At 67.2% G+C, this 15825-nt stretch overlaps 2 protein-coding genes across 2 annotated transcripts; one reads left to right on the forward strand and one right to left on the reverse strand.

Annotated features, from left to right (window-relative positions):
• Positions 1-2591: 2591 nt before the first annotated feature.
• On the reverse strand, positions 2592-5754 carry LOC148590572 (telomerase RNA component-interacting RNase-like). Its single transcript, XM_088538859.1, has 3 exons — positions 5514-5754; positions 5042-5119; positions 2592-2709 (listed from the first exon to the last, which is right to left on the reverse strand). The coding sequence occupies exons 1-3, from the start codon at positions 5751-5753 to the stop codon at positions 2602-2604; spliced, it is 426 nt and encodes a 141-aa protein (XP_088394985.1). The 5' UTR covers position 5754; the 3' UTR covers positions 2592-2601.
• A 428-nt stretch (positions 5755-6182) lies between these two features.
• On the forward strand, positions 6183-15445 carry GET3 (guided entry of tail-anchored proteins factor 3, ATPase). The gene is given in 12 exon segments (XM_088538860.1): positions 6183-6197; positions 6199-6347; positions 7280-7319; positions 7672-7800; positions 9663-9811; positions 11476-11626; positions 12977-13084; positions 13999-14128; positions 14131-14193; positions 15314-15373; positions 15376-15399; positions 15402-15445. Coding segments are annotated over 12 exon segments (1062 nt in total).
• Positions 15446-15825: the final 380 nt, after the last annotated feature.

The raw sequence follows: 15825 nt of genomic DNA on the forward strand, positions 1-15825 counted from the left end.
AAACGCAGGAATTGTAAAGGAAAAGGTGGAAAAGGGGGAGAAGTTAACGGGGGGACGTGGGGGCTAATTGGGGGCGTTAATTGGGGGGGACATAGGGGTTAATGAGGGGGACAGAAAGGGATTAATTGGGGGGACGTGGGGATTAATTGGGGGAAGGTGGGGGTTAATTGGGGGCGTTAATTGGGGGGGACATAGGGGTTAATGGGGGGACAAAAAGGGATTAATTGGGGGGAATGAGAGTTAATTGAGGAGGACGTGGGGGTTAATTGGGGGGATTAATTGGGGGGGACATAAGGATTAATTGGGGGGACAGAGGGGTTAATTGGGGTTACATGAGGGTTAATTGGGGGGGACGTGGGGATTAATTGGGGGGATTAATTAGTGGGGACATAAGGGTTAAGTGGGGGGACAGAGAGGGGTTAATTGGGGGGACATAAGGATTAATTGGGGGGACAGAGAGGGGTTAATTGGGGTTACATGAGGGTTAATTGGGGGGGACGTGGGGATTAATTGGGGGGATTAATTAGTGGGGACATAAGGGTTAATTTGGGGGACAGAGAGGGGTTAATTGGGGGGGACGTGGGGGTTAATTGGGGGGGACGTGGGGGTTAATTGGGGAGATTAATTGGGGGGGACATAAGGGTTAATTGGGGGGACAAAGAGGGGTTGTTTGAGGAGACATGATAGTTAATTGGGGGGGATTAATCAGGGGGGACACGGGGGTTAAATGAGATGTCAGAAAAGGGTTAATTGGGGGGAAAAAACAGGAATATTGAAGGGGGGGAACACGGGGGTGTTAATGGGGGGACACGAGGGTGTTAATGGGGGGACACGGGGACATGGGGACATTAACGGGGGGGGACGCGGGGACGTTGGAACCGCGGGATGGGGGCAGGAACCAGCGGGGGGGGGGGAGGAGGAGCACGTGGCTTCGTCCCCCCCCCCCGAAATGGGCTCCCCCTTCCGCCCCCCCAACCCCCAATTACCCCCCGGGCCCCCTCCCCGACCCTAATTAACCCCCCACCCCAATTAGCCCCCTCCGCCCCCAATTACCCCCATGCTCCCCCTTTTGCACCCCCCGACCCCCATTCGCGCCCATTTCCCCCCCCCCCCAACCGCCCCCAGCCCCGTTTACCCCCCCCCCAACCCCCGCGTTTCCCGCCCGCTCCCCCGGGCCCCGCCCGGGCCGGAACCTACCGGAGGGGGGGGGTCCCGGTGCGGGGGGAGGGGTCCCGGTGAAAGGGGAGGGGGGGGAATCCGGTGGCGGGGGGGGGGTCCCGCCGCGGCGCTGCCCCGGGGGGGGAGGCGAGCGCGGCACGCGGGCGCTGACCCCCGCCGGCCACCGTCCGCCGCGCTGCGTGCGCACCACGCGAGCGCGCCCGGAAGGACGGCGCCGCGTCACGTGGGCTGCCGGGGGCGGGGCCACGAGGGGAAGGGGGCGGGGTTATGCCTGGTCACGCCCTTTCTCCAGTGCTGGGGGGCGCTCCCGGAGCGCTCCCCCCGCCCCGCGATGTTGCTCTCCCGCCTCTGCGCATGCGCGGAGTCCGCGCGCGCCGGACTGCACTTCCCAGCGTGCCCCGCGGCGCGGGCGGTACCACTGCGGGGAGGCGGGGGGTGCTCTGGGAGCGGGAATGGGGGGAAACGGGACGAACCGGGATCAACGGGAGGGGAATGGGGGACCCTGGGGGAAGGGGGAGCAGCGGGAGCGGGAACGGGGGGCACCGGGAATCACTGGGGGTAACTGGGATCAATGGGGATCAATGGTCGGTCCCGGTTCTCCCCTCTGCTCCAGTTTCCTGCTCTGTTCCCAATTGGGCCATCCCATCCCCAGGGTTTTTATGGGATCAGATCCCACAACCGCAGCCGGGCACCTCGTTAGAAGCCCCCGGCCATTCCCAGGAATCGCAGGGGCTCCCACGGGCTCCCGGTTTCCCCATTCCGGCTCTGCCGGAACCAGAGCGGCTCCAGGGGCCGCCACATCTCAGAAAATCTGGGAAGAGCCGAGGGATTCGATCCTTCCCGGCGGGGGAGGACAGACACAGCCCCACAGGTCGCTTTGCAAGAGGATTTTATTGGAAAAAAAAAAAAAAAAAAAGGAAAAAAAGTGGGAAGTGTTAAGGGATGGAGGGAATGAGGATAAAGGGGCTGCGGGAAGCAGGATCAGTCCCTGCTCCGGGCGGGAGCCGCTCCGGCCTCTTCCCAGGGGATGGGCAGCTCCGGGGGCTGCGCTCCCCCTCACCCGGAGCCGTTTTGGGGAGGAAAACCGGGATCCGGGATTCACATGGCGGAATCGGCGCCGTGTCCGGGCCCGGAGCGCATCGTCACCCCCCGGGGGGGGCAAAAAAACCCCAGGAAGCGGCGGGCGGATGCGACGGCTCCGAGGGTTTTCCCGCCGGCGCCGCCACCGCCCCCTTTCCACCCGGTTTTCCGGTGACGCGGATTCCCGAGGCGGGCGCCGGAATCCCGGGAAAACGTGAGAGAAAAGGGGGAAAAAAAAAAAAAAAGAAAACGAGAGCTCTATATATATTTGTACATATAAAAACAGGTCGGCGGCGCCGGTTAAATAAGTATGTACAGGCGGGAGAGTCCGTGCGCGCGGCGCTACTTGACCAGCGGCCGCGTCTTGTCGTCGTCGCTGCACTGGTGCGCCTTGTACTTCTGCACCTCCGCCATGTACTTGGCCCACGCGTCGCCCTTGCTCGTCAGCACCTGCGGGGGGGGACGGGGGGGACACGGGGGGACACGGGGAAATGGGGGGGGGGGACACGGGAGGGACACATGGAAATCAAGAGGGAAATGGGGGGGACACGGGGGGGGGGAGACGGGGGGGGGAGACGGGGAAATCAAGAGGGAAATGGGGAGGGAACGGGAGTGGACACAGGGAAATGGGGGGGGGGACACGGGAGGGACATGGGGAAATGGGGGGGGGGACACGGGGAAATCAAGAGGGAAATGGGAATGGGGGGACACGGGGAAATGGGGGGGACACGGGGGGGACGAGGAAATCAAGAGGGAAATGGGGGGGACATGGGAGGGAACACAGGGAAATGGGGGAAATGGGGAGGGAATGGGGGGGGACACGGGGAAATCAAGAGGGAAATGGGGGGGAACGGGGGGGAACACGGGGAAATGGGGGGGACATGGGAGGGACACAGGGAAATGGGGGGACACGGGAGGGACACAGGGAAATGGGGGGACACGGGAGGGACACAGGGAAATGAAGAGGGAAATGGGGGGGGGCACGGGAGGGACACGGGGAAATGGGGGGGGGATGGGGAAATGGGGGGGGAAATGGGGAGGGAACGGGGGGGGAACATGGGGGGACACCGGGAAATGGGGAGGGAAACGGGAGGGACACAGGGAAATAGGGGGATGGGGAAATGGGGAGGAAACGGGAACAACGGGGGGACACGGGGAAATGGGGGGGGACATGGGAGGGACCCAGGGAAATGGGGGGGGCAGGGAAATGGGGAGGGAACGGGGGGAACATGGGAGGACACGGGGAAATGGGGAGGAAACAGGGGAACAACGGGGGGACACGGAAATCAAGAGGGAAATGGGGAGGGAACGGGAGGGGGTCACGGGGAAATGGGGGGGACACGGGGAAATGGGGGGGAAACAGGGGAACAACGGGGGGACACGGGGGGGGACACGGGGACATGGGGGGGACACATGGAAATGAAGAGGGAAATGGGGGGGAACGGGAGGGAACATGGGGAAATGGGGGGGGAAATGGGGAGGGAACGGGGGGAACATGGGGGGACACGGGGAAATGGGGGGGACATGGGAGGGACACGGGGAAATGGGGGGGGAAACAGGGGAACAACAGGGGGACACAGAGACATGGGGGGGACACGGGGAGACACAGTGGGGAAATGGGGGGACACGGGGGGACACAGTGGGGAAATGGGGGGACACGGGGGGACACAGTGGGGAAATGGGGGGACACAGTGGGGAAATGGGGGGACACAGTGGGGAAAAAACATGGAGGGGATGGGGAAATGGGGAGGAAACAGGGGAACAATGGGGGGACACGGGGAAATGAAGAGGGAAACGGGGGGAACGGGAGGGAACACGGGGGAAATGGGGGGGACACAGGGGGACAGCAGGAAATGGGGGGACAGGAAATGGGGGGGGACACAGTGAGGAAACACGTGGGGGACAGGGAAATGCAGGGAAATGGGGGGGAAACAGTGGGGAAACATGGGAGGGAAATGGGGAAATGAAGAGGGAAATGGGAGGGAACAGGGTGAACATGGGGAATTGGGGGGGACACGGGGAGGAAACAGGGAAATGAGGAGGGAAATGAGGGGGGACACAGGGGGAGACATGGGGGGACACACGGGGCAGAAAATGACGAGGGAAATAGGAAGAAAACAGCGGGGGGGAACACGAAGGGAAAAAATGCGGAAACGGGAGAAAAAATGAGAGGGGGAAACGAAGAGAAAACCAGGGGAAAAAAACAGGGAAATGCAGGGGGAAACACAGGGAAACGGGGGGGAGAAATATGGGGAAACGGGGGGGAGAAAATATGGGGAAACGGGGGGGAGAAATATGGGGAAACGGGGGGGAGAAATATGGGGAAACGGGGGGGAGAAATATGGGGAAACGGGGGGGGAGAAATATGGGGAAACGGGGGGGAGAAATATGGGGAAACGGGGGGGAGAAATATGGGGAAACGGGGGGGAGAAATATGGGGAAACGGGGGGGAGAAATATGGGGAAACGGGGGGGAGAAATATGGGGAAACGGGGGGGAGAAATATGGGGAAACGGGGGGGAGAAATATGGGGAAACGGGGGGGGAGAAATATGGGGAAACGGGGCGGGGGGGGAAAAAATAGGGAGGAAACCGGGGGGAACAGGAGGAAAACAAGGGGAAACGGAGGGAAAAAGTGGGAAAAGTGGGAGAAGAGGAGGGGCGAGGAGGAAGGAAGCGAAAAAACGGGTGTTTGGGGGCGCTCGGCCGGAGCGACGCGCCGGGATCAGGAACACCGGGAATACCGGGAACACCGGGAATGCCGGGAACGCCGGGCTCGCCTACCTCCTCCTCGGTCCGCTGCTTCTTGGCCACCACCCCGGTCTTGAGGGCCAGTTTGTTGCCCCCCCTGCGGCGCCCGACCTGGGGGGACGGCACCGTCAGCCCCGCCGGTACCGGGGGGGGGGGCGGAAACGGGGGGGACCCCCCCGGGGAGCGGGGGGAGCGACGGCGGCAACGGGGAGGGGGGAGAACCGGAACGAGGAGGAAACCGGAACCGGGGATCCGGACCCGAGAACCGGGACGGGGGGATGGTACCGGGGAGAACCGGGAGGAAACCGGAACCGGGAGGAACCGGGGTGGGGGGTAGGATGGGATAACGGGGAGAATTGGGGAAAAAAATGGGAAGGACCGGAACCGGGGACGAGGAAAACCGGGAGAAACCGGAACCGGGAGGAAACCGGAACCGGGGAGGAAACCGGAACCGGCTAGAACCGGGGGCGGGCGGTAACGGGCCGCCCCCCGGCGCGCTCCTTACGAATCCGGGCGCGCCGCCGCTCCCGCTCCTCTTGGCGCCGTCGCCCGGGCCGCTCCCGGCGCCGGCCCCGGTTCCGGTTCCGGCCGCCGCCGCCGCCGCCTGGCGCTCGCGCTGCTGCTCCGCCTCCATCTTGCGCTTGAAGAGCTCCAGGAAGCTCCCGTCGTTCGCGAACACGTTGACGCCGGCGGCGGCACCGGGCGGCGGCGACGGCGCCTCCGCGTCCTCGCCGTACGCCGCCATCTTGCCCCGGGGCACCACGGGAAGCCCCCCCGCGCCGGAGATGACGTCAAGGCGGCGCCGCGGGGCGCGATGGGAATTTCCCCCCGCTTCCCCTCCCCCCCGCCTTTCACCGTTCAGCCCGCGCGGCGCTGATTGGGCGGCGTTGCTAAGCAACCGTGGCAGCCAATCAGCGCCGAGACGCGGCGCGCGCCCGGCAAATGGGCAGCCAGCGGGGGCGGGCGGAGGGCGGAGCCCCGCCGCGCGGGGGGGGGGAGGCCGAAGCGGCCAATCAGCGGCGCGGGGGGGCGGGGCCGGGCCGTACCACGGCGGCGCGGGCGGGGGGGAGGGAGGCCGAGGCGGCCAATCAGCGGCGCGGGGGGGGGCGGGGCCGGGCCGTACCACGGCGGCGCGGCCCGGGGGGGGGGGGGGAAGGGCGGCTCCGGTGGGAAGATGGCGGCGGCGGCGGCGGCCGGGGTGGGCGCCCGAGGCCGACGAGTTCGAGGACGCGCCCGACGTGGAGCCGCTGGAGCCGACGCTCGCGAACGTCGTGGAGCAGCGGAGCCTCAAGTGGATCTTCGTGGGCGGGAAGGGCGGCGTGGGCAAGACCACGTGCAGGTGGCGGCGGGGGGGTGGGGGGGAGCGGGGCGGGCGGCGGGGGGGGGGCACCGGGAGAGGGGGGCGGGGGACCATTTTGGATGGGGGGGGGGCGGACCCAGCCGCGGGGGGGGGGGGGGGGGGCAGGGTCGTCCCTCCCCCCCCAGTGCCACCCCCGGTGTCACCCCCTGGTGTCACCCCCCCCGGTGTCACTGATGTCCCCTCCGGTGTCATTGCTGTCACCCCCCCCCCCCCCCGGTGTCATCGATGTCCCCCGGGCTCGGGGTCTTGACGCTCTTCTCACCCTTAAGGACTCTATGGTTGTCCCCACTGGTGACACTGCCCCCCCAACCCAGTGACACCTCCTGGTTGTCACTGTCCCCCGCCTCGTGTCACTGTCCCCAGCTGCAGCCTGGGTGTCCAGCTGTGCCGTGTCCCTGTGGTGTCCCCATGTCCCTGGTGTCACTCTGGTGTCACTGTCCCCGTGTCCCCATGGTGTCCTCACGTCCCCAATGTCCCCGTGTCCCCAGCTGCAGCCTGGCCGTCCAGCTGTGCCGTGTCCCCATGGTGTCCCCATGTCCCCAATGTCCCCATGTCCCCAATGTTCCCAATGTCCCCATGTCCCCAGCTGCAGCCTGGCGGTCCAGCTGTGCCATGTCCCCAAGGTCCCCATGGTGTCCCCATGTCCCCGGTGTCACTCTGGTGTCACTGTCCCCATGGTGTCCCCATGTCCCCGGTGTCACTCTGGTGTCACTGTCCCCAATGTCCCTGTGGTGTCCCCATGTCCCCGGTGTCACTCTGCTGTCCCCATGTCCCCAGCTGCAGCCTGGCCGTCCAGCTGTCCCATGTCCCTGTGGTGTCCCCATGTCCCTGGTGTCACTCTGGTGTCACTGTCCCCATGTCCCCATGGTGTCCCCATGTCCCCAGTGTCACTCTGCTGTCACTGTCCCCAGCTGCAGCCTGGCGGTCCAGCTGTGCCGTGTCCGGGACACCGTCCTGCTCATCTCCACCGACCGGCGGCTGTGTCCCATGTCCCCATGGTGTCCCCATGTCCCCAATGTTCCCATGTCCCCATGGTGTCCCGTGTCCCCATGGTGTCCCCATGTCCCCAATGTCCCCAATGTCCCCATGGTGTCCCCAGCTGCAGCCTGGCGGTCCAGCTGTGCCGTGTCCGGGACACCGTCCTGCTCATCCCTATGGACCCGCGGCTGTGTCCCATGTCCCCATGGTGTCCCCATGTCCCCATGTCCCCAATGTCCCCATGTCCCCGTGGTGTCCCCATGGTGTCCCCATGTCCCCAATGTCCCCATGGTGTCCCCAGCTGCAGCCTGGCGGTCCGGTCCAGCTGTGCCGTGTCCGGGACACCGTCCTGCTCATCTCCACCGACCCGGCTCACAACATCTCCGACGCCTTCGACCAGAAGTTCTCCAAGGTGCCCACCAAGGTGCTGGGCTACGACAACCTCTTCGCCATGGTGGGTGGCTGCGCGCTGTCCCCGCTGTCCCCACAGCGTCCCCACGGTGTCCCCAGCGTCCCCACGGTGTCCCCATGGTGTCCACACCATCCCCACAGCATCTCCAATGTCCTCACGGCATCCCCAGTGTCCCCACGGCGTCCTCAATGTCCCCACGGTGTCCCCATGGTGTCCACACCATCCCCACAGCATCTCAGTGTCCCCACGGCGTCCCCAGTGTCCCCACGGCGTCCTCAATGTCCCCACGGTGTCCACACCATCCCCACAGCATTTCCAATGTCCTTACGGCGTCCCCACGGTGTCCCCCACGTCCCCACGGTGTCCCCAGTGTTCCCACAGCATCTCCAGTGTCCCCACGGTGTCCACACCATCCCCACAGCATCCCCAATGTCCTCACGGCATCCCCAATGTCCCCACAGCGTCCCCACAGCATCCCCAGTGTCCCCACAGTGTCCCCAGCGTCCCACGGTGTCCACACCATCCCCACAGCATCTCCAATGTCCTCACAGCGTCCCCAATGTCCCCATGGCGTCCCCACGGTGTCCACACCATCCCCACAGCATCCCCAATGTCCCCAGTGTCCCTGTGGCATCCCCACGGTGTCCCCAATGTCCCCAAAGTGTCCCCAATGTCCCCACGGTGTCCCCAGCGTCCCTGTGGCGTCCCCAGTGTCCCCATGGTGTCCCCAACATCCTCATGGTGGTAACCACAACCACTGCGGGTGTCCCAGTGTCCCAATGGTGTCTCTAGCATCCCCCATGGCGGTGTCCACAATGTCCCCAGTGTCACCACAATGTCACCACCATCCCCACGCTGTCCCTGCTGTGTCCCCCATGGTGTCCCCAACATCCCTACAGTGTCCCCAATGTCCCCCTGCTGTCCCTTGTGTCTCCACGGTGTCCCCGTGCTGTCCCTGGTGTCCCTCTGGTCTCCCCAGTGTCCCCACGGTGTCCCCCGCGGTGTCCCCCATGGCATCCCCAGTGTCCCCTGCGGCGTCCCTAATGTCCCCCTGCCGTCCCCTGTGTCTCCATGGTGTCCCCATGCTGTCCCTGGTGTCCCGCGGTGTCCCCCCGCGGTGTCCCCAACATCCCTGCAGTGTCCCCAATGTCCCCCTGCCGTCCCCTGTGTCTCCGTGCTGTCCCCAGTGTCCCTGCAGTGTCCCCCACAGCGTCTCCAGTGTCCCCGCAGCGTCCCCAATGTCCCCCTGCCATCCCCTGTGTCTCCATGGTGTCCCCGTGCTGTCCCTGGTGTCCCTCTGGTCTCCCGAGTGTCCCCACGGTGTCCCCCTGCGGCGGTCCCCAGTGTCCCTGCGGCATCCTGGATGTCCCAATGTCCCCCTGCTGTCCTCTGTGTCTCCATGGTGTCCCCATGCTGTCCCCCAGTGTCCCCGTGGCGTCCCCCGCGGTGTCCCAAACATCCCTGCAGTGTCCCCAATGTCCCCCCTGCTGTCCCCTGTCTCTCCACGGTGTCCCCGTGCTGTCCCCGGTGTCCCCCTGGTCTCCCCAGTGTCCCCGTGGTGTCCCCTGCAGTGTCCCCGTGCTGTCCCCAGTGTCCCCGCGGCATCCCCCACGGTGTCCCCTGCAGCATCCCCCCAGTGTCCCCATGGCATCCCCGATGTCCCCAATGTCCCCCTGCCATCCCCTGTGTCTCCACGGTGTCCCCCGGTCTCCTCAGTGTCCCCCGCGGCGTCCCCCACGGTGTCCCCCGTGGCGTCCCCAGTGTCCCCACGATGTCCCCGATGTCCCCCTGCCGTCCTCTGTGTCTCCGTGCTGTCCCCAGTGTCCCCGCAGTGTCCCCTGTGGTGTCCCCCGCGGCGTCCCCAGTGTCCCATGGTGTCCCCGATGTCCCCAATGTCCCCGCAGGAGATCGACCCCAGCCTGGGGGTGGCGGAGCTGCCCGACGAGTTCTTCGAGGAGGACAACGTGCTGAGCGTGGGCAAGAAGATGATGCAGGAGGCCATGAGCGCCTTCCCGGGCATCGACGAGGCCATGAGCTACGCCGAGGTCATGAGGTGGGCGTGGGGACACCGTGGGGACACCCACGGGGACATGGGGACACCCATGGGGACACCCACGGGGACACAGGGACACAGCCATGGGGGAACATCCCCATGGGGACACGGCCATGAGCGCCTTCCCGGGCATCGACGAGGCCATGAGCTACGCCGAGGTCATGAGGTGGGCATGGGGACACCGTGGGGACACCCACGGGGACATGGGGACACCGGGACATCCATAGGGACACAGCCATGGGGACACTGCGTCACCCATGGGGACACGGCCATGAGCGCCTTCCCGGGCATCGACGAGGCCATGAGCTACGCCGAGGTCATGAGGTGGGCATGGGGACACGGGGACACCCGTGGGGACATGGGGACACCCGTGGGGACACCCACGGGGACACAGGGACACAGCCATGGGGGGACATCCCCATGGGGACACGGCCATGAGCGCCTTCCCGGGCATCGACGAGGCCATGAGCTACGCCGAGGTCATGAGGTGGGCGTGGGGACACCGTGGGGACACCCACGGGGACATGGGGACACTCATGGGGACACCCACGGGGACACAGGGACACCCACACGGACACAGCCATGGGGGGACATCCCCATGGGGACACGGCCATGAGCGCCTTCCCGGGCATCGACAAGGCCATGAGCTACGCCGAGGTCATGAGGTGGGCGTGGGGACATCGCGGGGACACCCATGGGGACATCATGTTTCTGTCCCCGCGGGCCCGATGGTGATGTGTGCCCACTCACATCCCCGTCCCCCTGTCCCCATGTCCCCGGTGGTGACAACCCCCTGCTCACGTCCCCGTCCCCCTGTCCCCATGTCCCCGGCGGTGACACCCCCCTGCTCACGTCCCTGTCCCCGTGTCCCCGTGTCCCCGGTGGCGATGCCACCCTGCTCATGTCCCTGTCCCCATGTCTCCATGTCCCCGGTGGTGACGCCCCCCTGCTCACGTCCCTGTCCCCCTGTCCCCGTGTCCCCATGTCCCCGGTGGCGATGCCACCCCGCTCACGTCCCCATGTCCCCATGTCCCTGGTGGTGACGCCACCCCGCTCACGTCCCCGTCCCCGTGTCCCCATGTCCCCGTGTCCCCGGTGGTGACGCCACCCCGCTCACGTCTCTGTCCCCGTGTCCCCATGTCCCTGGTGGTGATGCCACCCCACTCACGTCCCCGTCCCCGTGTTCCCGTGTCCCTGGTGGTGACGCCCCCCTGCTCACGTCCCTGTCCCCATGTCCCTGGTGGTGACGCCCCCCCCGCTCACGTCCCTGTCCCCCTGTCCCCGTGTCCCGGGTGGCGATGCCACCCCGCTCACGTCCCCGTCCCCGTGTCCCCGTGTCCCTGGTGGCGATGCCACCCCGCTCACGTCCCCGTCCCCATGTCCCCGTGTTCCCGTGTCCCCGGTGGCGATGCCACCCCGCTCACGTCCCTGTCCCCGTGTCCCCGTGTCTCCATGTCCCCGGTGGTGATGCCACCCTGCTCATCTCCCTGTCCCCGTGTCCCGTGTCCCCGGTGGCGATGCCACCCCGCTCACGTCCCCGTGTCCCCCTGTCCCCGTGTCCCCGGTGGTGACACCACCCCGCTCACGTCCCCGTGTCCCCCCGTCCCCGTGTCCCCTGTGGTGATGCCCCCCCGCTCATGTCCCCATGTCCCCCGTCCCCGCAGGCTGGTGAAGGGCATGAACTTCTCGGTGGTCGTGTTCGACACGGCGCCCACGGGCCACACGCTGCGACTGCTCAACTTCCCGGCCATCGTGGAGCGCGGGCTGGGCCGGCTCATGCAGATCAAGAACCAGATCAGCCCCTTCATCTCCCAGGTACGGGGGGACGGGGACACGGGGGACACGGGGACACGGGGGGACACGGGGGGACATGGGGGACACGGGGGGACATGGGGGGACACGGGGACATGGGGGGACACGGGCTGGGGCGGCTCATGCAGATCAAGAACCAGATCAGCCCCTTCATCTCCCAGGTACGGGGACACGGGGACACGGGGGACACGGAGGGACACGGGGACACGGGGACACAGGGGGACACGGGGGGACACGGGGACACGGGGGGACACGGGGGGACACGGGGACACGGGGGACACGGGCTGGGCCGGCTCATGCAGATCAAGAACCAGATCAGCCCCTTCATCTCCCAGGTACGGGGACACGGGGACACGGGGGACACGGGGGGACACGGGGGGACACGGGGACACGGGGGACACGGGGGGACACGGGCTGGGCCGGCTCGTGCAGATTAAGAACCAGATCAGCCCCTTCATCTCCCAGGTACGGGGACACGGGGGACACGGGGGGACACGGGGACACGGGGGGGACACGGGGGGACACGGGGACACGGGGGGACACGGGCTGGGCCGGCTCATGCAGATCAAGAACCAGATCAGCCCCTTCATCTCCCAGGTACGGGGACACGGGGACACGGGGGGACACGGGGACACGGGGGACATGGGGGGACACGGGGGGACACGGGGGACATGGGGGGACACGGGGACACGGGGACACGGGGGACATGGGGACATGGGGGGACACGGGGGACATGGGGGACACGGGGGGACACGGGGGAGATGGGGACACGGGGGACATGGGGACACGGGGGGACACGGGCTGGGGCGGCTCATGCAGATCAAGAACCAGATCAGCCCCTTCATCTCCCAGGTACGGGGACACGGGGGGACATGGGGGGACACGGGGGGACACGGGGACATGGGGGACACGGGGGGACACGGGCTGGGCCGGCTCATGCAGATCAAGAACCAGATCAGCCCCTTCATCTCCCAGGTACGGGGACACGGGGAGACACGGGGGGACATGGGGGACACGGGGGACACAGTCTTGCACCTCCAAGTGTCCCCCCGCGTCCCCGTGTCCCCTCACGTCCCCACACGCTTCCATGTCCCCATGTGTCCCCCGACGTGCGCCTGTCCCCCCGCGTCCCCTGCTGTCCCCACATGTCCCCAGATGTGCACCTGTCCCCTCACGTCCCCCGCTGTCCTCACATGTCCCGGTGTCCCCAGATGTGCGCCCATCCCCTCATGTCCCCTACTGTCCCCACATGTCCCTGTGTCCCCTCACGTCCCCCGCTGTCCCCACGTGTCCCCACATGTCCCCAGATGTGCACGCGTCCCCTCATGTCCCCTGCTGTCCCCATGTCCCCAGATGTGCGCCATGCTGGGCCTTGGGGACATGAACGCCGACCAGTTGGCGTCGCGGCTGGAGGAGACGCTGCCCGTGATCCGCTCCGTGAGCGACCAGTTCAAGGACCCGGTGGGGACACGGGGGGGACACCAGGGGACACGGGGGGACAGGGGGGACGGGGGGGACTGGGGCGGTGACGGGGACATCGGGAGACAGGGGGACAGCGTGTGCGGTGGGGACACTGTGGGTGATGGGGACATGGGAAGTGACAGCGGGGGCAGTGGGAGTCATGGGGACATGGGGAGGTGACAGGGACACAGGGGGGTGACAGGGACACGGGGGCGATGGGGACACTGGGATCATGGGGACATGGGGAGGTGACAGGGATATAGTGGGGGTGACAGGGACACAGGGGCAATGGGGACACAGGGACGATGGGGACACTGGGGTCCTGGGGACATGGGGACGTGACAGGGATACAGAGGGGTGATGGGGACATGGGGGCAATGGGGACACTGGGGACATGGGGAGGTGACAGGGATACGGTGGGGGTGACAGGGACACAGGGGTGATGGGGACATGGGGACAACGGGGACACTGGGATCATGGGGACATGGGGAGGTGACAGGGATACGGTGGGGGTGACAGGGACACAGGGGCGATGGGGACATGGGGAGGTGACGGATACAGAGGGGTGATGAGGACATGGGGGTGATGGGGACACTGGGGACATGGGGAGGTGACAGGGAGACAGGGAGGTGACAGGGACACAGGGGTGATGGGGGCACAGGCACGACGGGGACACTGGGATCCTGGGGACATGGGGAGGTGACAGGGATACAGGGGGGTGACGGGGACACCGTGGTGACAGGGACACTGAAATCATGGGGCCATCACAGAGTGACGGGGGTGACAAAGCCCCGGTGCCCCCACCCCATAGAGCCAGGGGACACTTATGGGGCCACCGGGGAAGTCCTGGGGCCACGTGGGGCCCCGCGGGAGCCCCTTGGGGACACGGGGGTGACGGTGGCGCCGCGGGACAGGAGCAGACCACGTTCATCTGCGTGTGCATCGCCGAGTTCCTGTCGCTCTACGAGACCGAGCGGCTCATCCAGGAGCTGGCCAAGTGCCGCATCGACACCCACAACATCGTGGTCAACCAGCTGGTGTTCCCGGCGCGGCCGCCCTGCCGCATGTGCGAGGCCCGGCACCGCATCCAGGCCAAGTACCTGGACCAGGTGTGTGCGATGGGGGGTGCCCCACAGCGTGGGGATGGGGTACGGGGGTGCCATGGGGATGGGGGGCACCCAAACATTGGGGTTCGATGGGGACCCGGCACCGCATCCAGGCCAAGTACCTGGACCAGGTGTGTGGGGCAGGGGGTGCCCCACAGCGTGGGGATGGGGCACGGGGGTGCCATGGGGATGGGGGGCACCCAAACATTGGGGTTCCATGGGGTTTGGCACCGCATCCAGGCCAAGTACCTGGACCAGGTGTGTGCGATGGGGGGCGCCCCACAGCGTGGGGATGGGGCACAGGGGTGCCATGGGGATGGGGGGCACCCAAACATTGGGGTTCCACGGGGTCCGGCACCGCATCCAGGCCAAGTACCTGGACCAGGTGTGTGGGGCGCCCCACAGCGTGGGGATGGGGGGTGCCCCACGCCATGGGGATGGGGCACGGGGGTGCCATGGGGATGGGGGGCACCCAAACATTGGGGTTCCATGGGGTTTGGCACCGCATCCAGGCCAAGTACCTGGACCAGGTGTGTGGGATGGGGGGTGCCCCACAGCGTGGGGATGGGGCACGGGGGTGCCATGGGGATGGGGGACACCCAAACATCGGGGTTCCATGGGGTCCGGTACCACATTCAGGCCAAGTACCTGGACCAGGTGCGCGGGACGGGGGGTGCCGTGGGGATGGGGGGCACCCGGACATTGGGGTGTCACGGGGATGGGGGACACCTGACACCACAGGGATGGGGCACTGGGTCCCCATGGGGATGGGGGACACCGGGGCCCCTTGGGGATAGGGGGCACCCGGACGCCGGGGCCCCTTGGGAATCAGGACATGGGGGAACCTCAACACTGGGGCCCCATGGGTGACAGATCTGGACATCTGGGCCCCTTCTGGGGTGATGGGAAGGGGGGTCCGGACGCCTGGGCCCCATGGGGGGGTGCAGGGGTGTGTGGGGGGTGTCCCCGGACGCCCGGGCCCCATGGGGGGGGTGCAGGGGTGTGGGGGGTGTCCCCGGACGCCCGGGCCCCCCGGGGCGGTGCAGGGGTGTGTGGGGTGTCCCCGGACGCCCGGGCCCCCCGGGGCGGTGCCGCGGCGCTCCCGGACGCCTGGGCCCCGCAGATGGAGGACCTGTACGAGGACTTCCACATCGTGAAGCTGCCGCTGCTGCCGCACGAGGTGCGCGGGGCCGAGCGCGTCAACGCGTTCTCCGCGCTGCTGCTGGAGCCCTACCAGCCGCCCAGCCCCGAGTGACCCCCGGGGGGGACACGGGGGGGGGGACACGGGGACGACCCCCCCAGGGACCCCCCGGGGGGTCACAGGGACAACCTCCCCCCCCACTGCCCCCCCTGGGGGGTCACAGGGACAACCCCCCCCCCGACACTGTCCCCAAGTCCCCCCCCCCTCGCAGTGGCACCTGGGGTCCCGGTGACCCCCCCCCGCTGTCCCCATGTCCCCCCCTGCAGCGGGGGGGGGGGGTCACCGGGACACCCCCCCCCCGACAGCCCCCCCCCCTTCCAGAGCAGAGGGGTCACTGGGACACCCCCCCCCACCCTGTCCCCATGTCCCCCCCCCGTATTGGGGGGTCACTGGGACACCCCCCCGCCCCCTCTTGCTGTCCCAATGTCCCCCCC

Source organism: Tinamus guttatus, unplaced genomic scaffold (genome assembly GCF_059628265.1).
Source record: "Tinamus guttatus ecotype Peru unplaced genomic scaffold, ASM5962826v1 Tinamus_guttatus_pri_ptg001247l, whole genome shotgun sequence".
Classification (NCBI taxonomy): domain Eukaryota; kingdom Metazoa; phylum Chordata; class Aves; order Tinamiformes; family Tinamidae; genus Tinamus; species Tinamus guttatus.

Bases quoted from the DNA above. Each gene is read 5' to 3' on its own strand.
- LOC148590572 (XM_088538859.1), bottom strand. From the start codon at position 5,753: ATGGCGGCGTACGGCGAGGACGCGGAGGCGCCGTCGCCGCCGCCCGGT. The intron at 5,120-5,513 runs GTAAGGAGCGCG...CCGTCCCCCCAG, and splicing joins GCGGCGGCGCGCCCGGATTC to GTCGGGCGCCGCAGGGGGGG. The intron at 2,710-5,041 runs GTAGGCGAGCCC...CCCCCCCCGCAG, and splicing joins AGCAGCGGACCGAGGAGGAG to GTGCTGACGAGCAAGGGCGA.